At 36.0% G+C, this 25,443-nt stretch overlaps 4 protein-coding genes across 5 annotated transcripts; 1 reads left to right on the forward strand and 3 right to left on the reverse strand.

The window, feature by feature from the left end:
* Positions 1–2,276: 2,276 nt before the first annotated feature.
* On the reverse strand, positions 2,277–3,605 carry LOC110660819 (probable LRR receptor-like serine/threonine-protein kinase At3g47570). The gene is made up of 3 exons (XM_058150846.1): positions 3,224–3,605; positions 2,765–3,112; positions 2,277–2,680 (listed from the first exon to the last, which is right to left on the reverse strand). The coding sequence occupies exons 1-3, from the start codon at positions 3,603–3,605 to the stop codon at positions 2,277–2,279; spliced, it is 1,134 nt and encodes a 377-aa protein (XP_058006829.1).
* A 15-nt stretch (positions 3,606–3,620) lies between these two features.
* LOC110660820 (probable LRR receptor-like serine/threonine-protein kinase At3g47570) lies at positions 3,621–5,423 on the reverse strand. The gene is made up of 2 exons (XM_058150847.1): positions 4,590–5,423; positions 3,621–4,499 (listed from the first exon to the last, which is right to left on the reverse strand). The coding sequence occupies exons 1-2, from the start codon at positions 5,421–5,423 to the stop codon at positions 3,621–3,623; spliced, it is 1,713 nt and encodes a 570-aa protein (XP_058006830.1).
* A 2,052-nt stretch (positions 5,424–7,475) lies between these two features.
* LOC110660797 (clathrin light chain 2) lies at positions 7,476–11,638 on the forward strand. Its single transcript, XM_021819233.2, has 3 exons — positions 7,476–7,841; positions 8,311–8,464; positions 11,076–11,638. Exons 1-3 carry the CDS (start codon positions 7,546–7,548, stop codon positions 11,436–11,438), a joined length of 813 nt encoding a protein of 270 aa, XP_021674925.2. The 5' UTR covers positions 7,476–7,545; the 3' UTR covers positions 11,439–11,638.
* Positions 11,639–12,493: 855 nt separating this feature from the next.
* On the reverse strand, positions 12,494–17,316 carry LOC110660796 (uncharacterized). Of its 2 annotated transcripts, XM_021819230.2 has the most exons (6): positions 16,449–17,296; positions 16,110–16,227; positions 15,888–16,019; positions 15,191–15,305; positions 13,420–14,505; positions 12,494–13,130 (listed from the first exon to the last, which is right to left on the reverse strand). In XM_021819230.2, the coding sequence occupies exons 1-6, from the start codon at positions 16,642–16,644 to the stop codon at positions 12,879–12,881; spliced, it is 1,899 nt and encodes a 632-aa protein (XP_021674922.2). In that variant the 5' UTR covers positions 16,645–17,296; the 3' UTR covers positions 12,494–12,878. The 2 variants fall into 2 exon arrangements, with proteins under 2 accessions (XP_021674922.2, XP_021674923.2); XM_021819231.2 differs by lacking the exon at positions 15,888–16,019 and having other exon boundaries at positions 16,449–17,316.
* Positions 17,317–25,443: the final 8,127 nt, after the last annotated feature.

Here is a 25,443-nt window from a genome sequence, read left to right on the forward strand (position 1 = left end):
GGTTTATGGCTTCATGGGTGGTGCAAGGTTTGGCTTTTTAATTCTGCAATTGTTGTATGATCTAAGGCCTTTCCTATGACTAATTAAAGTGTTTAGTTAGTAGTTTTAATCACACAATTAATTTTGATTCAAATCAGAATTTTAAAAATTGTTTGAATGTGATTCAAATATGAATTTTAAAAGTTGTTTGAATGTGATTCAAATCTGAATTTTTAAAGTTGTTTGAATCATATTTAAATCTGATTTTTTAAAGTTGTTTGAATAATATTCAGATCTGAATTTTTAAAAATTGTTTTAATGTGATTCAAATCTGATTTTTTAAAAATTGTTTGAATGTGATTCAAATCTGAATTTTTAAGGTTGTTTGAATGTGATTCAAATATGAATTTTTAAATTTGTTTAAATAAGATTCAAATCTGAATTTTTAAATTTATTTGAATCATATTCAAATCTGGATTTTTAAGTTGAATATGAGATATTCAATTTAATTTAAGTATGTATGTTTTATTTAATTGTTAAATAGTGATATGCATGATAGATGATCATGGAAAAGACCAATGTGATTGGATTTATTCTTTTATGTTTCTTTGGGATTGTAATTTAAATTAATTTATTTTAATTTATTTTGGGCATATATTATTAAGGTTGTAATAATTTTGGGTTGTAATTTCATTTATTTAAGTTCTTGTATATTCGCCTTGGTATGCCAAGGATTACTATGTAATTGGATTGCAAGAAGTTCAAGGAGGTCAAGAGCATTGGTAGGACCAGTGGGAGGAATTCAAGATCAAGTGTTGATTATGTACTAGTTCAGCAACTCTTGTAAAATGAATGAATGAAATGCACCTAGGAATGCCCTGATTCAATTCTTGGTGGCTCAGAATTGAATCCCTTAGAAAATCCATGATCATACCATATTTATTTATTGTCCATGAATGCATGAGATATGTGTGAATATATGCAGTATATGATATATGCATGCTAAATGGATAATGTGCGAAGTGAGACCTTAATAGTAATTAGGACGACCACAAAAATCTTCCAAACAAATGATTAAGTTGAAAATGCTATAATTAAAGTAATTATAACATAGGCCCTCCATTGGGGCAATTATTTTAAGAAATTTTAAATAGTTGCATAAGAAGCAATTAATTTAAGAGATTTTCTTAAGAATAATTGTTAAGCATGAGATGTTGTAAATATGTAAATGGTTTGGTGGCCAATATTGGATGTACCTGAGGACATTAAAATTATTTGCATAATTACTGGCTCAATGGAATCAACTTAACTAATGCAAGATAAGTCGATAATGGATGTACCTGAGATTTTGAGCATTAGGGGCTAGGTAAAGGATTGAACCTCACATGAGATGTGATGGGCAAGGAGTTGCTTACTTATAGTTTATTGTAATTCCAATAATGGATGTACCTAAGGATGATCAATAGAATTATAAGAATTCAGTCACCCACTAGAAATTCATCCAACTAGGATTTTCGTTTTCTACTTTGGAAGTGTATAATTCACTAAATTAGTGGGAGGACCAATTTGATTAAAAAACCATAGTCATTTTGGTTAATTATATGATACATTCACTAATTAATCTGATTATTTTCTGCAGTTAATTTTCTGATAATAATGAGCACAGAATAACTACCACCATCTAATATCCTTGCAAGCATACTTGATCGCAATAGGTTGACAGGGCCTAATCTCTCTTATTGGCTAAGAAATTTGAAACTTGTCCTGAACCTTGAACATATAGGATATATTCTAGACTCAAATGTTCCTGGTCCCTTATCTCCAGAGGCCACTCAAGAGGAACATGAAACTTTAATCCAAAGTCTATGATAAAATAAAGCAAGAAAATTCCATTAAATAACTCTGAAAACTTTTTACTTAAATAATTTATAGATGAATTAAAGAGTTTTAATCTAAATGGAAAACATATTTAAAGACCTACATTAAATAGATTAAATAAAAGTAGTATTTTAGAGCCCTAAATATACTAGGAAATATAAATAAAATAGGAAAACCCAAGTATTTGGGTCTAGATTTGGGCACTGCCTCATACTTCAATCATGAGAACATAGAAAAATATATATAGTTGGGTATTACACCAAACAATGCATTATGGAATATTAGTTGAAGCATAAGAACAAATGATTTTGCCTCTCTCTTTCTGTCTATTGCAATTTAATTCATAATCGAAACATATTATTAGGTGCGCCCTTTGTTCACACATCACTGATGAAAAAGAAATTAACCCATCAGAACAATTACCCAAATGTGATTACAGTGTAATTGTTCCTTGTTTGTCCCCTAGCTCCAAGGAGTTCGTTTTTTATTGATTGCAGCTCTGCCACAACCTTGCTGATATTCCTCCGTTCTTGTGGAAGTTCTGCAGAACAAGCAACTCCAATTTCAAATATGGAAACTAAGCTCTTCGGAACTCTACAGCCTCCTGCGCACCCATTTTCCCATTTGACAATTTCTTGAAACAGAAATGGATCCACAATCTCTGGCATTTTTCCAGGCAAAGCTGCCCTGACAAAGTTGTAAAGGTTCAAACCTTCTTTAAACATGTCATTGGTCGGCTTCTTTCCTGTAAACATCTCCAACAAGAGGATGCCATAGCTGTACACATCACCACTTGTTGACACTTCACTTCCCATCCCATATTCTGCAATTACACAATCAAAAATCATGATAAGAGAATGTAAAAAAGCAGAAACCTGAAGGACATGACCAAGCTATATACATTTACCTGGAGCAGCGTAACCAACAGTTCCCCTCGCTCCAACTGAACTTGTTTGACTAGCAGGCGCGGCTTCTGAAAGGATTCTTGCCAATCCAAAATCACCTACATGTCCTGTCATATCATTGTCCAGGAGAACATTGCTTGGCTTGAGATCGCAATGAACTATTGGTGTTTCACACTGATGGTGAAGATAACCCACTGCACAAGCAACATCAATGGCGACATTTAGTCTCTGAAGCAAATTTAAACTCCTCGGTGTCGCTTGTGTCTCCTCTGCTGTTGGCTTCTGATGTAACCACTCCTCTAGACTCCCATTAGCCATGAACTCATAGACAAGAGCTTTGAAATCATTCCCTGATAATCAATACCAGAGCATACAGTTAGTATCTTGGTGGGATTTTGATGTCTAACATTCCATAAAGCCTCACACTCGGCCATAAAACTCCTTGAAGCTCCATTGCGTACAAGAGTAAAACACCTTGACAGCAATAACCATTCCACTTTGATCAAGAATTCCTTTATATACAGATCCAAAACTACCAGCTCCAATCAAATTAGACAAGGAAAAACCATTAGTAGCTTTTGCGAGACTATGGTAAGACACCATCAAATGCAAATTTTCGGCAAAGTCTGAAGCAGGTTCATTTCTTTTCTTTCTAGATAAACATAGGAAATAACCAGAAAGCACCAGAGTTACACATAACAGCCCAGAAAGTGTCGGTATTACTATCTTCCATGCAAGGGACAGTTTCCCTTTCGAGACTTTAAATTTGCATCCAGGGAGATGAAATTCAGGTGTTCCTCCACAGAAGCCTGCTGTTTCCAAATACTGAAGTTCCACTTGCATTCTTGAAAAATCCTCTTACTGATACCACACCCTCAAAATTGTTGTAGATAGATTCAAAACTTCCAAGTAGATTAAGTCCCCTAAAAATTCTGGAATTTGACCTGTTAAATTGTTGTTTGAAATATCTAATTCTTGAAGGCCTCTCAGTGAGCTCAGAGATGAAGGAATGGATCCTTGGATGAATAGAAATTCTAACATCACGCAACTACCCAGACTGCTAGGAATCTCACCTGACAACATGTTCTGAGATAAATGGAGTTCATTTAAATTTTTCAGATTTCCAACTTGTAAGGCAAGGACACCACTCAATCGATTATGAGACAAGTCTAGGTAAACCGACAAGGAAGAAAGGCCTATAACTTGTGCGGGTATGGAACCGCTTAGATTGTTATAAGACAAATGCAACTCTTGCAAATTTTGGTAGTTTCCAAGACTAGAAGGAATGTCACCCTGCAGATTGTCTCTTGCTAAAGAAATTGCATATAAATTGGTTAAGTTCCCAATAGAAGCTGGAATATGCCCCGATAACTTATTAAAACTTAAATCCACTGGCCCTAGATTTTGAAGCTCTCCAATTACAGTTGGAATTTTACCTGAGAGCTGATTTATTGCCGCCCTGAAGTAGATTAAGTTGATGAGATTTTGTAACCCTGCTGGTATGTTTCCAAATATATGATTGTCATGAAACCACATAGTATCAAGCATAGTTGAGAAATTGTTAATTTGTTGAGGCAACATCCCTCCAAAATTATTGTTGTTCACAGCCAAAAGTTGTAACTTTGTGGCATTGGTTAACGAGGAGAGAAAACTCAAGTCATTAACTCCCCCACTTCCAAGGAAGTTGGATTGGATATAAAAGTATAGAAGCCCATGTGAGTTCCCAAAAGTAGGCACCTGGCCAGTAAGATTGTTCAATTGCAGTTGTACTAGTTCTAAATTTGAGGCATTGGATAAAGATGGTGGATTGGATCATATCAACTGGGCCTTGTACATTCCAAGCCGTCGAAGATTTGGAAGTAAGATTCCTAGATTGGAGGGAAGACTGCCAGGATGGAGTGGGTTGTCTCCTAAATATAAATCTTTTAGAGAGGAGAGATTGAAAATTGAAGAAGGGATTGTACCAGAAAATGTGTTTGAAGACAAGGCAAGCGCCTTAGTAGTCGTTAGTTTGCCTAGAGCATTGGGAATACTTCCACTGAAGTAATTCTGGGCTGCACCAAGTGTCTCAAGGAATGATAAGTTGCCAAAGGAAGATGGGATAGTTCCTGTCAGGTTGTTGCGCATTGCTAAAGAAAATCTGAGCTTTGAAAGGGATCCAATCTCCATAGGTATTTCTCCAACAAGCTGGTTGTTTATCACATTAAGATTGATAAGGTTGGAGCATCTGGATAAATTTGATGGAATTGTACCGCCAAGCGAATTATTGTGGAGATAGAGATACTGCAGTCTGCTTAGAAAACCAATTTCAGAAGGGATTTCTTGACTGAAGCTATTGTTAGCAAGATGCAACTCCCTTAAAAAGCTCAAATTTCCAATATGCGGTGATATGGAGCCTGCAAGCTGCAGAGACATGAGATTCAGTGAAATGACTCTCTGGTGTCTGCGACCACAAGTAACACCTTGCCACTGGCAAAAGTTCATGGAATCATTCCATGAGCTCATAACTCCAAGGGGGTCATGAGTTATCCCGGCCTTGAATTCAAGCAAAGCCAACCGGTATGTCTCATTCCCACCAAGCGCGCAATCAGTCAGACCAAGGCACAGGAAGAAAATGGCGGCATAGAAGTAGAAAAATGACCAAAAGTATCCCAACTCCATGCTTATCGAGTCCAGACGAGAAAGAAGTTCAAATTAGGCAGAAGATTAGAAGCAATAAGAAAACTTGCCTAAAGTTGCATACTTGTGAAGGATTCCACTAATGCTTTTCATACTCAGGTAGTTCTGAAAAGTGCCATGTTGAGTCCGCTAATAGTAGGGCAAAGTTTAGCAGACCTTTGTACTTTCAAGTGCAAATGAAAAACATAAGGCCACCCTTGTTGAGCTAGGAGACCGTTGTACTCTCAAACTTAACTGTAATCTTCAAGAGAGAAATGGTTGGAATCAACCACGGCAGTCGGAGAAAAGAGAAAAAGCTATTAAAAAATAACTCCACTGGTCAACACGGTACTTGAGTGTTTGGAAAGAGAAAAGTCCAACTCAATAATCAACTTTGGAAAATAGAACTTAGCATTTGGGCACGGCAACACCTACAAAATAATAATAAGACTATAAACAAACCAACTTGATCAACTGCTTACTTTTTTAAGTAGAGAAATTGGAAAAGTTGGGAGTTCAACTCATGTCGATGGATTGAGAAAATGCTTTCAGCCACTAAATTAAGTGAAATTTGGTAACCAATTTAGACAACTTAGCACTTCATAATAACTTAGAAAATGTCTTAGTATCTTTCAGGTTAAACTATTAATTTGGCATTACCATAGAAAAGGGATATATACTGTTAAGTCTGCTTACCGTGTTGCTATTGATTCTAATCCAGAATTATCTGCTGTTAGAATTTCTAGTGATTGGTGCAGATTATAGAAGGTGAATTTGCCGCCGAAGGTGAAGAACTTTCTTTGGCGTGCTTTGCGAGATATTTTACCAACAAAAGAGAGGTTGATTCGTAAAGGTATTTCCATTGATGAGGATTGTGGTATCTGTGGTCATCCTGAGAATCTTTTACATGTGCTTCTGTTATGTCCTCATGCTCGTTCTTGTTGGAATTTGCTTGACTTTCACGTTGATGCGTTGGCCATTCAGGATTTTCCCAGTCTATTGTCTAACATATTCTGCCTTCCGGATTCTGGTGATGTTAATAAGATGTGTACTTTGTTATGGAATCTCTGGGCTCATCGAAATATTTTAATTTGTTAGAATACTATCAGCTCTTCGGATGAGATTGTTTCTAGTGCTATTCATTTCTTGTCTGATTGGGAAAATGCTAGACTCTTGTCGCATTTTTCTGGTGTCTCAGGCTAGTGGTGTTGCCTCTGCTGCAACTATTTGGTGAGCTCCTTCTCCGAGTATACTCAAGTGTAACGTTGATACAGCTGTGTTTTCGGCTACTAGTTGCATTGGATTTGGCGCCTTGCAAGAGCTGCGTGTTCTTATGCTAATCCCAGGGGTGAGCATTCGGTTGAAACCGAACCGAATCAAACAAAACTAAATTAAATCATGAAAATCACATTAAATTGAATCAAACTGAAATGAGTGAAAAATCGAATCGAACTAAACCGTTCTATTTTAGTTTGATTAGGTTCAAATCGATCGGTTTTAATTTTTAATTAATTTTTTAATTTAAACTTGATTTTCAAGTTATTTGATCTAATTTTGACCTTGGTTTGAACCTAATAACCATTAATCAATGAAATTAAACAATTCACATATATAAAATTACATATAAAAAAAATTAATTCAAAAATCAATAAAACTATTCTGAGTTTCCCCTAAAAAAAAATTTTTTTTTTCACCACTGAATTTTATCATCATAAACATTTGTTTATTAAATTTTTACCATTATTAATACTTTATTCTCCTACTGATCACCTTTTAATCTCTTGACTAATAAATAAATTGATAAAAAAATAGATGAAAATATGAAAATATATGACAGAATTAAAATTTAAAATTATTTTCATTTATTTTTTAAAATAAAAGACCTAAGTATTAAATATAATATGAGAAAAAAAATTGTCAATTAACTCAATATTGGGCCTTCAACTTAACAATAAACATGATCTAAAGCCCATATAATCTAGCCCAATTACTAGGCCCATGGAGACAACGAGAGAGGCCTGCCCAGCAGATATTACTAACAGTAGACCTTCTAACCACGCCCCAAGCATATCGCTGCGTCCCCAGAGACTTTTGCGCTTGTCCGTGCAAACAGGCAGAAAAACCAATGTCTACTATTTCAGACTCGTTCGATGACTCAGTTCCTCAATCTGAGTCAAATCGCTCATTCGAAGAAGATAACGGTGGTTACGCCGACTACAACTCCCAACAATTCGACTCTTTCTCCGGCGGAGATGAAGTTTTCGAGTCGCATCAGCCGGTGTACGGAGTCGGCGGAGAGTTTAAGCCGGAGGAGAATGGAAAGGGATTCGATGGAGAGTTTGGCGGATCGGACGGTCCGATTTTGCCGCCTTCATCAGAGATGGGGATTGAGGAGGGATTTGCGCTTAGAGAATGGAGAAGGTAGCTCTATTCTTTTCTTTGACTTTCTGTATGGCTCCGGAGAAAATTGATTTGTTTTGTCCATTTCAATGGTTGATCACATAGTTGAAAGTTTAATTCTTTTTTTTTTTAATTTATAAGTTGCTAAGATTCTGTTAGTGGCGAACCTGAGATTTAGCTTTACTTGTGATTCAACTAATGAAGAATTGGAGATTTGCTTGAATTAGTGAAATTTTGCTGATTCTATGGGTCAAGTTTATTTTTGAAAATATGCAAATGTGTGTTTGAATGGGCTCTTTCATTTCACCGTGAGGGAAAGTTTTTAGATTGATTGTTTACTGGTATAAAGGTTTTGGCTTCAGTGTTCCTGTCTCTCTAACTGAGCCGGATTTCAAATTGGTAATTGTGTCATGTTTCTGCTTTTGACCCGATTGTGTTTCAATCTGAAAAGACGATACTGATTTAACATGTTAGTCATTTTGATGCTCAGAGAGAATGCATTGAGATTGGAGGAGAAGGAGAAGATGGAAAAAGACCTATTGAAACAAATAATCCAGGAAGCTGATGAATACAAAGTTGAGTTCTACAGGAAGAGGGAGATCACCTGTGAGAATAATAAAGCCACTAACAGGGAAAAGGAGAAGGTGAGAATGGGTTAGTTTTCTTTACATTAATTGATCTTTTGCTTTGCTTAATAACGTCAATTTCCTTCTTCATATAACTTTGTGAGTGATTGTGTTCAATATGTTCTCAAATTTCACACTTAACATTGTATATGGTACATGTGGAAGAGGAGTTAAGCAATGGTAAGGAGGGTGTGTGCAAAAGAATGTCATGCTTCATCCATGTCATGCTTTTGTAACTTCTTAATGGGTAGAATGATAATTTAACCGGTGAGATTTTTTTTTTTTTTTTTTTTGAACTGGAAAAAGAAATGGGATAATTGACTGGAATGAATTCTGGTTTGTATGTATTAGTTAATGTGCTTTATTTGAGAAGAATAAGCTTAGAATAACCAAAAAGATCATAGTTATTATATGCTTTCTCATTATCAGTTATGAGCTTATGAGTCATGACCATTGCAGTCTGTGGACTCCTGTCAAGTTGGCTTGCTTTGTGACTTTGTAAATGTATCATTAGGGTATCATATATTATGCGAAGGCTAACTAAATTGAGATATGAGATGCAAATTTTTTAACTTAGGAACTTTGGATTATCATTAATTTTTAAGGCATATCCATCCTGGTTGTACGTGAGGCATGAATGTGAGTAGAATCACTATCAGTCTATCACATAATTAGATCTTTTCTTCCCTGTACCACATCTTCTTCCATCTGTTGGTTGTCTTAATCTTAATTATCTAACTGTTGTCTTAGGGGTTCAGTTTTACAACAACATGCACTACTAGCGAATCATGTTTCGCTTGTGCATATCATCCTCGGCCACTTAGTTGCAGGGGAAAAATATTTTGTCTGATAAAGAATCTACATGCACCACACTTGACATTACTAGAAACCATTCATCATGTACTTAGCATGGTCCTACCAAATGATATTACTACACAAGTGATTATGTCCATTTAAATATAGGTTAGTGTTGTCAAAATCGCTAGGCGCTCTTAAGGCGAGAAGGTACTCCATCGTCCGAGGCACTAGGCACTTGCCTGGGCGAAGTGAGGCGCTATTTCATTCTAAAATAATAAATAATTAAATATACAAGGTAAAAAACTCTAGTATATTGCATAATCAATAAATTGCCAAATTTCATATTCATATTTCATAATATATTATATGTTTTAAGGTTCAAGATCAAAAGCATTCATCTATGTTTTCATGCTGGATCCTTTTTATTGTTTGTGTGTGATGATGTTATACATTTTTCAGCCATTTGTTTTGATCTAATCAAATAAACAAATTAAAAAAAAAAATATTAAAACTCCATAAGAATTAAGAACACTAGAATATATTAGAATGGTAACTTGTAAATACTAGAATAGACTAGATTATTGTAATAGAGTGCTCAAATAGAATGTAGTGTGTAATGTAACAGAATGTTAGAAAAATAATATTCATTGCATGTATTAAATGTTTTCTTAAAAAATAATATTCAAGAGGGGTAAAAAAATTTAGGATGGGCAGTGTATTTGATGAAGTTAGAAATTTAAATCATAGAACAATAAAGGAGAAGAATGAAAAGATTCTTTTTATTTTCTCTGACTGAGTATAAGAACAATGAAATCCAAAGGATTCCACGACAGTTCTAATAAGGAATAATAAGAACAAGAAAAGGAATGATAAACATACTTGACAGGAATAAGAAAAATGTGACAGAATTTAAGACAAAATAAATATAGAATACATGCAGAGTTTCAAATAATATATTGGTTTAAGAAAAAAAATGACAGCAAAAAAAGAATTTCAGAATTTGAGGAGGGATAGAAGAGAAGAATGAAGAAAAATAATGGACATTTTTAACCAAAAAAAAAAAAGGAAAGAAAGAAAGAAAGAAAGAAAGAGGAGAAGGTTGCCATGAACAGCTTCTCTCTCAACTTTTTTTTTTATTTATAATTTCTTGCAATTTCGCTCATTTTCTCATGTTTTCTCGCCTCACCTAGGCCTTGCCTGGTTGAAGTCGCCTTGCCTGGAGGCTTTCCAGGCGAGGTGCCTGGATTTCGCCTCGCCAGGGCGCCTGCCTTGGATGTCTGGATTTCACCTCGCCTGGGTGCCTGATGACAACACTGATATACGTATGGCCTAACCTTTCTTGTGGGTTGTGGCTTTTAGAAAATCTGTTAGTTTTTTGGGTCTAATACTTTGTGGCATTATAGAAATCTAGCTACTTGTTGGTACTAAAACAACCCCATTTTAATCCAAAAGCTTATTTTCTACTGTGTTGTGGAAGTGGGTTACCTTTGGTGAATTTTTTTCTTTTTTTTTTTTTAAAATTTGACATTCCCATGACTTTAGAAGGGAAGCTGCACAACCATGTGACGCATACGGAGGAAGGGAAATGTTTGAGACCTTTATGCTAAAACCTAAATTTTTGACGAACATGAATTCTGGAAGTTGAATAGCTAGCTGGGATGTTATTTCAGCAGCTGGTTAGATAATATTTTTTTGTGGGCAGTAAATTGCTTTTTGCAAGGGTAGCCTTACCAAAAATGTGTATTTTAACAGCAAGTTCTATTTCAGACATCTGATTGTAGATTGAACAATGAAGCATATACTCTTATGATTTTGTCTTCATCTTTTTCAGGTATTTGTTGCCAACCGGGAGAGATTCCATGCTGAGGCAGATAATAATTATTGGAAGGCCATTGCGGAGCTCATTCCTAATGAAGTGCCAGCCATAGAGAAAAAGAGAGGGAAGAAAGATCAGGAGAAGAAGCCTGGCATTGTTGTGATCCAAGGTCCAAAGCCAGGGAAACCCACTGAACTCTCAAGGATGCGCCAGATACTTATAAAATTGAAACACAACACACCTCCTCACCTAAAGCATTCTCCACCACCAGCACCAGCCCCAGCTAAGGATGGTAAAACGAGTGAAGATGCAGCTGCTACTGCTTCTGTCAAGGCTGCTGCTGTGGCAACCACTCCTGAGGCTGTAGCTGTTACTTGATTGTTTTCTTATCGACGCTGTCATTAGTTTACATGTAAAAGCTTTGTTACACTTTACCTTGTCGTGTAGCTTCAGGCTTTGTCTAGTGGACATGGTATTGGTACATCGGAATGTTCAGATTGTGCAAGGTTATATTTCTCGTCTGTCCTATGTAAAGAACTCGGTCGTATAGATTATGTCCCTATTTATTGCTCTTAGAATTCTAGCCTGCGATAAGCATATAAATATTCTAGGTAGGAATCTGTAGAAAAGCTGGAGGACTGAGGAGCACAATGTTCAATGACTGGGGAATCCGTTGTTATTGTTTCCCAAAGTTTGTGGGGCTTCTGTGACAGCAGTTAATGATTTAGATGGTTTAATAATTGGTATTGTGGTTGCTGGTTTTGTGGTCCAGCTGGTTGAGGGATTTGGCCCAGCTGCGGAATGATTTCATCTGGAAACAGGAAGTACCATGATAGTCTCATGTCTTTGCAAATTGCAGACAATCAATTGTGTTTAAAATGCAAACTCACAGGATATATTTGTACGCATATGTGGTCCAGCTTAGAAATATTCCATTGCATATGAACCATTATCTTCTTATTGGTATCATCGTCTATTGTCCCTTGGGTGCCATACTCGATTGCTTCCATCAACAGCCTGCAGAATAGATATTTGCTAGACCCCGACCTACATCCCATGTGCAACTCACTTTCTCTTTCTTCTTTCTTTCTCCCTTCTTTCCTTATCTTTTTCTACTTTAGTAGCAACTTTAATATCAAGAAACCAATTATCTAGAGCATTATCTAGTATCATAAATATTCCACAATTAATTTGTGCAAGTGAGCAACAAGCATTTGCTCCGTTATGGAAGTGCACAAAGATTTCGAAGAGTACTCTTAAGCCATGTTATTGCTCTAAAAAGCCTCTTCAACTATGAAAAATGTACCACTCTTCTATCTTTATCATGTTGTCAGCCTAGGTCTTTGCTTTCCTTTGGCAAGATATCTTAAATTCTTCAACCAATGTGCAGTTCATCGATACTAATTTTTTATTAAAAATGAGAATTATGCAAGTAAAGAATGAAGATGAGACGCGAATTGATCTCTGGGGTTTCAATAACAAGGGTTTTTGCTTCTCAACTTGAGTGCGGAATACCCCACCTTGTAGAAAATGAACAACTGTATGATTCAAATCTCACCTTGTAGGAAATGAGCAAGAACAACCGTAGGACTCATAAATGGTTTCCCTAATAATACAAAGACCATGGATTACAGAAAACTTAATTGCCAAGCAATCTAACAAACTTTACATTACCAATCGCAAGACATTTTGGTCAGTTTTCTTTTCTCTTTCCATAAGTAGTTTTCTCTTTCAGCTGTCAAGCTGGTTGAAAACCCAAAATAATTCATGAGGCGATTAGAAAAAGCCTTAGTCATCAAGAATATTTGTTTCCAACTGTTACCTGCCTTGTAGAGGAGATCGACCACCTCTATCATTGCCAACATCATCTTCTAATTCGATCCCATCTAAACAAAGACCATTATTGTTGACACTCACTTCTGAACTAGCATTACTGCTTGTTGCCAGAGGAGAGTCTGACACACTAACTGTTCTGCTTCGTGTAGACCCTGATCTCACACTATACATTGAAGATGCTGGAATGTTAGTCATCAGAGGCCTTAAATTACCAGGAATGCTTCGCCTTATGTCCTGCTCAACCAAAAAATGAGATCAAGTAAATAATCAATAAACGAATGTACCTCTGAGTTTGATCGCTCAATCTCCCTATTGGAAACAAGTTAATAAAAAGGATGAAGGAAAACTGACATTTTCCTCTGAAACTGAAATTCAGGAGCTAATTAACATTATGGAAGAGATGAAAGATAACCATCTTATCCAATAACAACAATGGACCAGGCTTTAAAATGATTCAATATGAAAACCCTATCTAGATGTTTATATTCTGCCAAAGATATCAAAACTAAAGCAAAATACATACCATATGTCTTATAGCCATATCCAATGATTTCTTTGAAAGCGTTCTTCCAAAGCCTGAGCTGTCGGGTGATGATGACTTCCCAGACAGGTTACCATAAGGAGAGAGTTTATCATCTTGCTTTGGAGGAGCCAATTTTCGCATATTTATCACTCTTTCAACCATTTTAGTTCCAATTAGAACAGGGCTCACATTGTCATTAACTTTAGAATGCCCACGACTAATTGCAGGAACAGAGCTCCCACTTGCGTGGATAAATCCATTGGGGGCTCGTCCTCTTGCAGGAGAGCATGACTGCCGTCTTGGTCTCCCATTAGGAGTAGGCTCAATAGAGGAAGATCTGGCACTGGGTGCTCCAGGCCTACCTCTAGCGGCTGAAAGTGGTCTTTCGGGTAGTGAAGTTCTCAAATTTGGTGGGGCATCAAGTGAAAAACCAGGCATCTCTGAAGGTTTCCATGGCCTAGATTTCACTGTTGGAGATGTGCCGCGTGATGGCACTGGATTTCTTGCCATTGTGGGTGTTGTCTTGGTAATTGAAGGAGTTGACTTAACACGAGGAGCAGATATAGTTGATGTTGTAGGCATTGTCTTGGTAACTGAAGGAGTCGGCTTAACAGAAGCAGATATAGTTGATGTACTTGATGGAGTGGATGGCCGTCGAGTTGGGGTTGATGCCCTCGATGTGGATTTGGATGGAGGAATAGAGGGCCTTGTAGTTGGTGTTGAAGATCTTGCAGTAGATCTTGATGGTGTTGAAGATCTAGTAGGAATTGTAGGCTTTGTTGCAGAAGCAGTGGGCTTAGCAGCAGAGACAGTTGGCTTAGCAGCAGAGACAATTGGCTTAGTTGCAGAAGCTGCTGACTTAGATGAAGGCAAAGTGGTCCGAGAAGTAGGTGTTGAAGATCTAGAAGGTTTAGAAGTTGTTGTCAACGTAGGGCGCCCAGTTGGTGTTGCAGGTCGTGATCCTGGACCACCTGATGATGAAGGCCTGCGCATCCCTGCACCAGAAGAGTTCAACCCAGGGGAGGAAGCTGATTGTTTAGATACTAAGTTGCCCCTTGCAGCAGGATCTGGCTGAGGGTTTGCTAGCTACAAACACAACGAACAAAATTAACTTGGTATCATTAGTTCATGAACCAGATGATCACAAGACCTCAAAAACATGAATGAGTATATTAGCATGAAAATTACCATGGTGCACTTAGAAATTATGTTTCTCGTCAATTTCCTAACTCATGCATAGCTAAAATAACTCTTGACTAATTATCTGACTGAGGTGTTTAAGCCAATGTCTAAGAAAAGGTAACAAATAGCAGTGGGACTCGTGGATAACTTCTCTGTAATTCTCAGGATTTAAACTCGTTATTGATTCCAACATTTGATGTTCACAGCACATCCAGTATCAAAGAAATGAAAAATAGAGTAAGAAACTTAAGGCAACTCTATCACTCATGCAGGGAACCAAATCAGTGATTAATGAGCTCAAGAAGTTTCATGGGTTCTGCAAGAATCTTGCAGAGTTACATATATTTAATGGTTTACAATAAATATGTAGCGGCGGACACTTTGCATTCTGTGGTTTCCAATGATGGCCTTTTCTAAAGCTAGATGACTGGCAGTCCAAAACATTAAATTTTTCTCTATAACTAACCAGAACAAGCAGTTTTGTAGAATGTAATCAATTATACTAACAAACTACAATGTTTAAATGTAATAAAATCAAACCAGAACAATTACTTCTGCCTGGCCAAAAATTGTAAGATCATGCACTTACTCTAGATTTAAGGGCAGTGGGGCGGGCCTTTGGAGTACCACTCTGACTCATCACAGTCTTTTGTGATTCCATCTCCAAAGAAGGAAACAAAGGGGTACCAGGAGGTGTTAGAAGCCTGAAAGCAGAAGATAATTAAGGTTATCACTTATCATCAGCTTTAAATTGCTAAAGGTATGTGAATCAATGACCTGAATTCATTATAGCATAATGGTATCCACTGATTATTCAAAAGTGGCAAGCACAAACCAGCACAAGAATACCTTATCAGCTGTATATTAAAATGTTCACAAAAAGTTTGAATTCTACCTACACCAAACAAAAATATGATCAAGCCCCAGGAAGGACAAATTTTCATCTGCCTTTTGAGACAAGAGAAAGGCCTAGGGATCACTCTTTAGCAGGTTTTACAGCTCTCATGCATAAATAACTGAAGCAAAGGTTTCTTAAATTAGCATGAAAGCTAGATGTCTGAAAGAATACAATTTTGTCAGAATACTGACAGTTAACCACAAAATCTCCTTTCCAAGGGAGGGAATATTAGAAATGAGAAGAGGAGGCATTCAAAAGATCTCTCTACCAGCATGAACCAGCAACTAATAAGTGAAGACTAATGCATTTTATTCAATAAGATATGAGAAAGACGAGGTGATACAGATTGTAACATATTTTAAACAAGTGACAAGATTACGAATCCAACCTTTCCAATGTTCTACATTCATGACGGCCACAAACCAAAGGAGGATAAAAGTAAATAAAAGCTTTATTTTTGCGAAGTATGACGTCCAGCTCCATTGTTCTATAATAGAAACCTCTACTCACCCCATCATAACTACGATCCCAAAAATGATACAATGAAATCATACGAATCAAGTGACTTTCCAAAAAGCAAAATGGAGGGTAAAAAAAATGTTTCAATTACCAGTCGTAGTCATTTTTATCACTTTCAGAATCGAGAAAATCATCAGCGCCACCGGCTTTCCTCCCAGGTATGGTGGTAGATGAAATATTAAATATAGGAGAAGTACCCGGTTTCGACCCTGCAATTTTTGAAAAGAACACCAAATAACATTATTATCTAAAAGTTTAAATAATCAGTAGCAATATTAACTAAGAAATTTAAACCAGATGTTCTAACTAAACAAACAGCTAATTACTCAACAAGAAGGTAATTAATTTCACAGTTCAATTAATGTCCAGCAACAACAGATCGACATCACAAAACCTAAAATTAAAAACAAAGAATCATAAAAAGAATTACCTAAAGGTGCATCAAACTCTTCATTATTATTCAGGAGGAGATTATTCTGCTCCTTCTCGCGCTTCTTCATTTCCAGAAACAACGCGAGCTCCTCTTCCTTCTCCTTCATCATTGACGCTCTCAACTGTTGTCGTTGCTTCACCGCCGCCGCTGCCATTTGCATTTGCGTGTCCTGAGCCCTAAAACTACGATTCATTTCCACAAATCTGAACCCCTCGCTCTCTCTCCACTTCAGACAAAAATAAAACAGTCACAACAAATCACAGATCGAACAATAAAAACAAACAAAACCTAAAACCCAGCTTAACTTCCTGCTCACGCCTCAAACCACAAGAAAACGCCTAATAATACTAATTTATCATCCACAAGCTCCCTTCCACAGATAAAATTAGTGAAAAGTTAGATCTAAATCCAACTCCAATGGCGGCATTTCGCGTTCACTTCTCTTTACAGAGCCAAAAACGACAGAGAAGAAGAAATAGAGAGAGATGAAGCTCAGGTTGAAGATAGTATAAAGGCTGAAGTGAGCTGAGAAGAGGCCACCATTGTTGCAAAAAGGAGCCGAAAGACCTTTCTAGAAAGAGAAATTTCTAGAGAGAGAAATAAGGTGAGAGGTGGAGATCACAGACTTACAGTGAACACAAAGAGAGAGAGAAAGGAGGAGAAGAGTAGCAATGAAAGTAATTAGAAAGAGAAAAGGAGGGTGAAATGGTAAAATGAGGAGAGGTGAGAGGTTCCTTGTAGGAATGGATGAGCAGTTTTGTTTATGGTGAGATTTTTCTTGTTAGAAAGGACAACTGGAAATGGTGAGAGAGAGAGAGAGAGAGAGACGCAGCGGTGGTTGTTTCTCTCGCTTAAAGACTACGTTTTTTCGGGTTTTCGTTTTTTTAGGTTCATTATTTTAAATAGCGAAACTGCCCTCTTGTTGTTAGTGTTATTGGTTTCAAAATTTTGTGAGTTTTGCAATTCTGCCATTTGATTCTCTTGTTATTCTACTTGACACCCCTATTTCAAATTTTTTTTTTCTTGATACGTAAATCTTATTAGCAATAATTTTTAAAATAATATTTAATATTTTAATTATAATTAAAATATTATATTTTTTATTTATACTATTTGATAATATAATATTTATGACAGTATTTAAAGATTGAGAAAGTGACTCTTATAAATTGCTCTTTTAATATTATTATTTTATATTAACACTATATAAATAGCTAACCTTTAATAGTTAATGACTTTATTTGGCAATAACTTTTAAGATATCGTTTAGCTTTTTAACTAAAATCAAAATATTATTTTTTTTATTTATACTATTCGGTAACATAATATTTATACTACCTTTTATAAGTTAAAAAAGTGATTCATGAAAAGCTATCCCTCCTATCTTTTAGAGGTTGAGAAATTTGATTAAGATCAATAAGATTTTATTACTATTTTTATATTTAACAACTAATCTAACAGCTATTTTTACCCAACGGCTATATAAATAGTTAACTACTAATATTTAATATCTAAAAGCCAAAGCTAACAGCTATTAGAACAACTTGTAATACCTCTAATTTAAAATAATTATTTTATATGTAAATATAAATATTTTAATCTTACTCCTGGTGTTGTGGACTTTGCGTAGGTACTTTCGTTTCGTGGCAATTTGATCGTCGTCTAAATCTGTAATTTCGGGCCGATCAGATAAGTTGCCGGAATCACTTCAGAACTGTCACACCTTACCCCTCTGTAAGGCATAACATGATCCCGTAGAATACCTAATGAACTACCGAACTTCACCTACCGATAACTCATTAAGTACCCTACAAGGGATTTTAAAACAATTTTCTTATCTTTGACAAGTGGTGAGCATTTCAAATAAGTATTTAAAACATTTAGTTGAAATTAAAACTAATTAATATTTTTGGCCATTTTAGTTTTCCGCAAATTTTATAAAAATTTTGACAGAGTTTCCTCTGTATTTTGAGAAAATCGTTCTTCGAATACCTGTAAAAAGCACTTCTAAAAGTTTTTCTCAACCACTACTTCAATTTCAAACTCAATCTCAAACAATTTCTCAAATTCACAAGTTCAATAATTTCTTCAAAATACTGTCCATCAATATCATTTATTCATATTCCATTCAAGATAAACAATTTATATATTCATCATACTAAAATTTACATTCAGGAAGTCCAAACTAAAATTTATTACAACTTTTATACAAACTTTGTACAAGCTGCTCAAGACCCATGTACATGTCCATACATTATGTGCAATATATACATCAAAAGAAATATTTACAGTTAGGGTATAAATTATACCCGAAGACTTCAAGCTGATGACTTCACACACCTCAGCAGCTCAGTCTGCTGCTCCTCTAATTTCTGTATCTGACAAAGAATAAAGCTATCACGAGTACTAAGACTCAGTGGTGCACAATATACTAAAATAATCTTTATGCAAAACTTAAAGCACATTCATTCAAAAATTTGACTAAACATGAAAATTAAATACAATCATGCATTGTAAGATTTTACATGTAAACCAAGTTTATTTCAAAGTATCAAAACACATTTCATAAAACCCACAGTTAAATCATGCCATTCGAAACAAATAGAATCTCAATAGCCAGAGGCTAAGAGAAATCACATGAATCTCGATAGCGGAGGCTAAAGAGAAATCATGTCACAAGGCTAGCTAGCTCAAATATATGGATATCCATTCACATCCTCTTCTACTGGCACACCTCAACACTTCTCCAGAGAAGGAATCAAAATTCGAAACTAATTACCCCCACAAGTCGTGCTAGTGAGGTGTTCAAACATATGGTCATGATACTGTGGTTTTAAAACTTATCTTAACAATTTGCTAAACATTGTCATTTCAAATATACACAATAAATTTCACAATTTGAATCAAAACATCATAAGTAAGGTCACAATACTTTCAACAATTCAAAGCAACAATAAAATGCATATTTCATTCATTTAATCAATGAATTTTTTTAAAGCATAGTAATATTGTGCACAAACCTCAAACGAAGTCGCCCTTTAGCCTCGACTGGTTCCTCGGGTTCCTTCCCGATATTCTTTTCAACTGAAACACACAATTTTATAATGTTTCAGTACTAGAACTTAAAATAAATTCAAAATAAACTTAGCTTCACATTTACCTAACTCTAACGTGTTAAATTCGACGTTCTCAAAATTTTGTGTTTCGGGTTACTATTCACTGCACTATTCAAGTCAAATTATTGACTTTCTAAGGCTTAATAGGTATGGGAACTCCAACTTCACTCACATACCACATTTTGGTCACCAAACTTGTTGGTTTTGGTCATTTGTTTAAAGCTTAGGTCATTTTGGCAAAATTGCCAATTTTCGGTTTGGTTTTCGAAGTTGCACTATTCCATTGGTCGATCTACTGTTGTAATTTGACAAAACTTCCTTCATAGAACATGTTCCTTATTGTCTTAAGTGTATTCTCATTTTTGGATCACCTCAATCTGAGTTTTGTAGCTCAATTTATGGCCAAAATAATTTTACTGTTCACGCAATGCTCATACTGTAATTTAGGTCTTTGGCAGGTTTTTGGTCCAACTTTGGTCAATTATTTGATCAAGTTAAGTTCATAATTTGGTCTCACTTTCTTCATATGAAATGTTGTACTATGTCTTAGGTTTCCATCGGTTCAAGAATCGCCTAAATCCGAGTTTTTTAGAGAGAGTTATAGCTATCCAAACTTTGCTGCTCAACTAAAAATCTGCAGAATTTTAGTACAGAAATTTTAACTTTGCTCAATGATTTGAATGAGTTAATGGCCTAATTTGGGTTGGTGTTCTTCATGAAAGTTTTAGGTCTATATCATATCTAATTGCTGGTAAAATTTCAGGTCAATTTGACCTACCTAGCTCGAGTTATGACCAAATGAACAGTTACTGTTCATTTGGTCAGTTTAGTGCAGTGGCAGCCTGCTATCAACTCACTTTGGTCAATTGTTTCACCAAGTTTTGGTCAGTTTTTGGCAATGGTTCCTTAATGAAAATTGTGCTCTTTTATGTCTATTTTCATCTCCAATTGGTGGCATATCCATTAGGCTTGTAAAATTTGAGTTTTGGTCCTTCAAAGTAGGTTTGGTCATCTTGCACAAAGCATGACCATTGACCTACGAATTTAGCTAAATTTTCCACCATTCCCACACAATTCATTTGGTCATTATTGACCATTTTTCAGTCCACAAATGGTCAAAAATATCATTTATGCATTTCTCCAAATTTTTGGTTTACAAACCCTAATATTCAAACCCTAACTACACTAAAATGTTGCATTTACTCCCATTTATGCATTTCCAACTTACTACCATTCTCATGCAAGCTTACTAACACATTTAATTCATTCAAAATACATCAAACTCTCCCACATCCATGGCTGGCTGAAATTCTAGTTTGTCCTTCCCCCATATTTTTATTTCATTTCCTTAATCCTAAGTTCATTTCAACCATTAATCATGCATTTAAGTGAAGAAATAAGAAGTTTAACATACTAACCTTAACTTTAAATGCCAATTCTTCACTTTCTCTCTTCCTTTCCTCTTTCTTTCTTGTTCCTAGGTTGAGATTGCAAGGTCTAATGAAGTTTCTAGGGGAGTGATGTTGATTGGATGAAGAAATTCAAGCTTAAAGTAAGCTTAAATGAAGAACCATTCATGGAGGATTTTGGGGAAAATGGGATGGCAAAGAGAGAGGTGAAGAAGAAGAAAACCCTAAATTTTTTTCCTTTGTTTTCCTTTTACACGTTTTTTTGCTTATGGAAGACCCCTAAATCCAAATTAATTAATTCAATTTATTAATTTAGTTATGACATCATGCATGATGTCATAACTTTTGACTTTTCCAACCTCTTTCCTTTTCTCTTTTTTTTTTTTTTTATTAGTTCTTTAATTTAATTCTCGATTCCGAAATTTTCTTTTCTCTGATTTTATTCGACAGTTAGGTCAGGAGTCAGCTCTCGGGGTCAATTGACCAAATTGCCCCTCGCCGGTTCATCCCGGTTTGCAAATAATCCAATATTTCTTCCGGCTCCCTGACCTAATTATTTGACTGACTTAACAGTTCTTTTTCATGATTTTCTCTTTTCCACTTTGTGTTCATAAGGGTCCTAAGGACCGCATGGCGTCACTTTTACGGTTCGAAATTTGAGTTTAAAACGACTTGCGATGCGTTCAGGAGGTCACTCATCGCTGTGACTCTCGGCTCGTTTAACCTCTTATGTTCTGTTTTTCTTATTTGTAGTTAACTAATTAAACATTACTAATTATTTATGTTTATGGCTTCTCAAGTTGTCTTAGGTGTGACTCTAATCTCTTTATTTGTCCGGACCGACACCGGTCACCGGAACAGTGAAATATACCAGGCTATACAACGGGGGTGTTACAAGAACCGGGTTAAAGTTATAGGCTACCCCACCATTTTCAAACGTCCCGGACGCGTTTCAAGCTTTAGAATTAGCATAGGTAAACCCAAACTCTGAGTTTCTTCAATTTTATAGTGCTGGATTTAGAATAAAATTCCATAAAATATTCATGGATAGCTAAAAAATTATAATTTCTTTTGCGTTAACTCTATAATATTGTTAAGGACTACGGGACAAAATTTTAGAATTTTTAGAGCTAGCTAGAATGACTTTTGCAAAATATTCGTTTTAAACCTTATAATTGAATTATTAGATTATGGGAGATTTGCATAAGTTGGAGGGTCCAAGAAGGGCCATGTGTTGTTGTTGAGATGATGTGTAACTTTAGAAGTGTGATTTGAATTACTTTACAAGTTGGGTGGATCCTAGGTATAGGGAGAAATCTGTCGGATTTTCAGCACAACCTATGGTGTCTTTTGTTCATTTTAAGTTTGTATCGAGTCAATTATATTAAATAATTGTAATGCAATTGTCAGGTGAGCCGAGACAGCCTTTCTCCTCCGCTCAGCCAACACAGTGACCTCAGTTTATGTATGTGAGTAAAATATTAATTTTAATTATAATTTTAATATTATTATATGTTCAGACAAGCCCATGCATCACTTATAAATAAATAAATATATATATATATATATATATATATATATATTAAATACTAGGTACGTTTTATATTGCATCTTTATTCGATGAAATGTTATTTTATGGTAATTTGGAGCAGTATGCGTGTGTTGGCGTGCGTGTAGTAGTGATATTGGATATGGATAGGACAGCTAGACGCAGCTGGAGCTTGACTCGCTGGGACTCAATCATTTTATAGATAAGTCAGGGTAGGTATTGCTCGAAATAATATCGCTGGCCCCCGCATTTGGTCTATTAAGCAAAAATTCCAGCTTGAGATATACTCACTGACAGAGGTTGGATTAAGAGAGTTGTATAGGGGATCAACTCCCATATATGTACTGTTTGAATATTATATGGGTGTGTGAGTGCTCCAAATAACCCTTTTTGTTGTTTATGATGTGATTTGTATAACAACTATGAAGATGTTGCATTCCACTCTTATGATGTATTAGTTTTAGATAGCTATAGAAATTGTATTTAAAATTAATATTTTACTTTCTGAGTCGAACGCTTACTTCTGTTCACTTATTTTTCCAGGACACAGGAGGTCATTTATTGAGTTTAACATGCTCTCTTCTTCGCAGGTTTACTATCGGCATTTAATTATATTTTGTTCTTTTATTTTGTTCTAGAACTCCTCATGTATTGTTATTATTAGTGATGTATTCATTTGGATCTATTATGTATGTATCAACTGGAATTTTAAGCATGATATATGAGTATGCATACATGATTATTGGGTTGAATGAGAGAGCTGAGCTTCCATTTTAAATAGTATTGTTATGAGTATGTGAAGGGTGAGCTAAGCTCCCCAAATTATTATATATATTGTGCTCCCCAAATTATTATATATATTGTGCTTACAGGTCGAGTGAGTCAAAAACTCTCCGTTGGATGGTCAATGTTATGGCCGGATTCTGTCCGGTTGATTTCTTGAAATTGGGTTCAATATGGGCCTTAGGATTGTGTTAAGGAATAGTTAGACTTACTACAGGTCTCGGGGACTTTAGGCTTGCCTAGGTCCTAGTGCCGGTCCGGCCCATAGGTTGGATCGTGACACAACTAATATTATCGAATAAGACTAATATCTAACCATTAACAGCTAGTAATAACAGAAGTTACTAAAACAACTATGTAACACCCATAATTTTTAAATTTATTATTTTTGGACAAATATTGATGTTTTAATTTTATTTAAATTTTAGAAAATTATTTGAAATTTTTCGAATTTTCAAAATCGGGTTTGATTTCTCGAAAATATAAAACTTTGATGATTTTTAAAAATTAATTTAAAGACCACGTGGCAAAACTAAAAATATATTTGGAGTCTACGAATTTTTCTGAGTTTTCTGAAATTTTTTCGGAATTTTTGGACCTCGTTTTCGGTCCCAAGGCAGAGTAAAAAAAAATTCAAAATTTTATATTCTGAATCAAACCGGTCGAATCGAACCGAACCGGATCGGACCAATCGAATCGGACCGGCTCCTTCTTCTTCTTCTCTTTTTCTCCCGTGCGCGTTTCCTCCTTCCTCTCTCTCTCTCCCGTTTTCTCTCTCCTCCCTCCTCCCCTTGCTGCGCCGCCGCCTCCCCTGCCATCCCAGCCCACCGGCGCCCCTCCCCAGCCACCTCCCCTAGCCGGCCGCAGCCTGGAACGCCGAAAAAAGGCGCTCGAAGCGACGCGACGCGACGCGCAAGCGCGCCGCTTCTTCTTCCCGGTCGAAATTCGGCCGATCCGGCCACCAATCAGACCGGGTCTTGTGTCTAAATCTATCTACTCGTCGAGAGCTTTCCATAGACACCAAGAACACCGAAATCCATCTAGCAGTTTGTCCAATTTTTGTCCCGGAAGTTTTAGCCCATTTTGAAATTTGGGCTAGATTTCTCGCAAACCGTGAACCCCGCGAGAAAACCGAGAGTATCAGAGCGCTCTACTCGTCGAGAGCTTCGCGACGATATAAATTTCAAATTTTTCTGACACCGTTTTTCAGTGGGTCCCACGAAACTTCGTAGTGTTTTTCCGAGCATTAAATGAGCTTAGAAAATTCCGTAAAATTTATATACTAACCACCGTATTGTGGGCTTCGTGTAGGTATCTTCAATTCGCTGAAATTCGACAGTTGTCCGAGTCTGTGAATTTCTAGCCAGACAGACCGATTACCGAAAAAGTCTCCAAATTGGATCGAGGTTTTGGCTACCCCACCATTATTAGACGTCCCGAGCGCGTCCCCGAAGTCAGAATCGGCATAGATAAACCCGAACCTTACTTTTTCTTAATTTTTTAGTGTTTAAATGAGATTAAAAATCCATAAAATATTCGTGGTAGCTCAGAAAATTATGATTCTTTTTGCATTAGCTTAGTAATATTGCTAAGGACCGCGGGGCAAAGTTTTAGAATTTTTAAAGTTCATTTGGGTAGTTTTTACAAAAAGAGTCAATTATAAGAACTAAATTGAAATTTTACATATTGTGATGGATAACTGTTTGGATGGGCCCAGGAGGGGCTGTGAGATGTGATTGAGTTGTGGATATATGGATTGTGAATATAGAAGTGCGTTTTGAGCCCTTTTGCAGGTTGGGTAGATTCTAGGTATAGGGGAGACTCTACCGAATTTTCGGCACGACTTAGGACGTATTTGATCTTTTCTTAAGTTTGTATTGAGTCAAATTTATTAAATGATTGCAATAAAATTGTCAGGTGAGCCGGGATAGCCTTCTTCCTCCGCCCAGCCGCCACAGTGACCGCTGTCAAGTCTGTGAGTAAAATATTAATTTTAATTGTAATTTCGATATTATTATATGTTTAAGCATGCCCATGCATCACTTATATGTATGTATCTATGTAGTTAAACTCTAAGCACGTTTTATGTTGCATTCATAACTGTTGAAGTGCCACGGATGTTGTTGTGGTAATTT

The sequence above is a fragment of the Hevea brasiliensis genome, chromosome 8 (assembly GCF_030052815.1).
Source record: "Hevea brasiliensis isolate MT/VB/25A 57/8 chromosome 8, ASM3005281v1, whole genome shotgun sequence".
Lineage (NCBI taxonomy): Eukaryota > Viridiplantae > Streptophyta > Magnoliopsida > Malpighiales > Euphorbiaceae > Hevea > Hevea brasiliensis.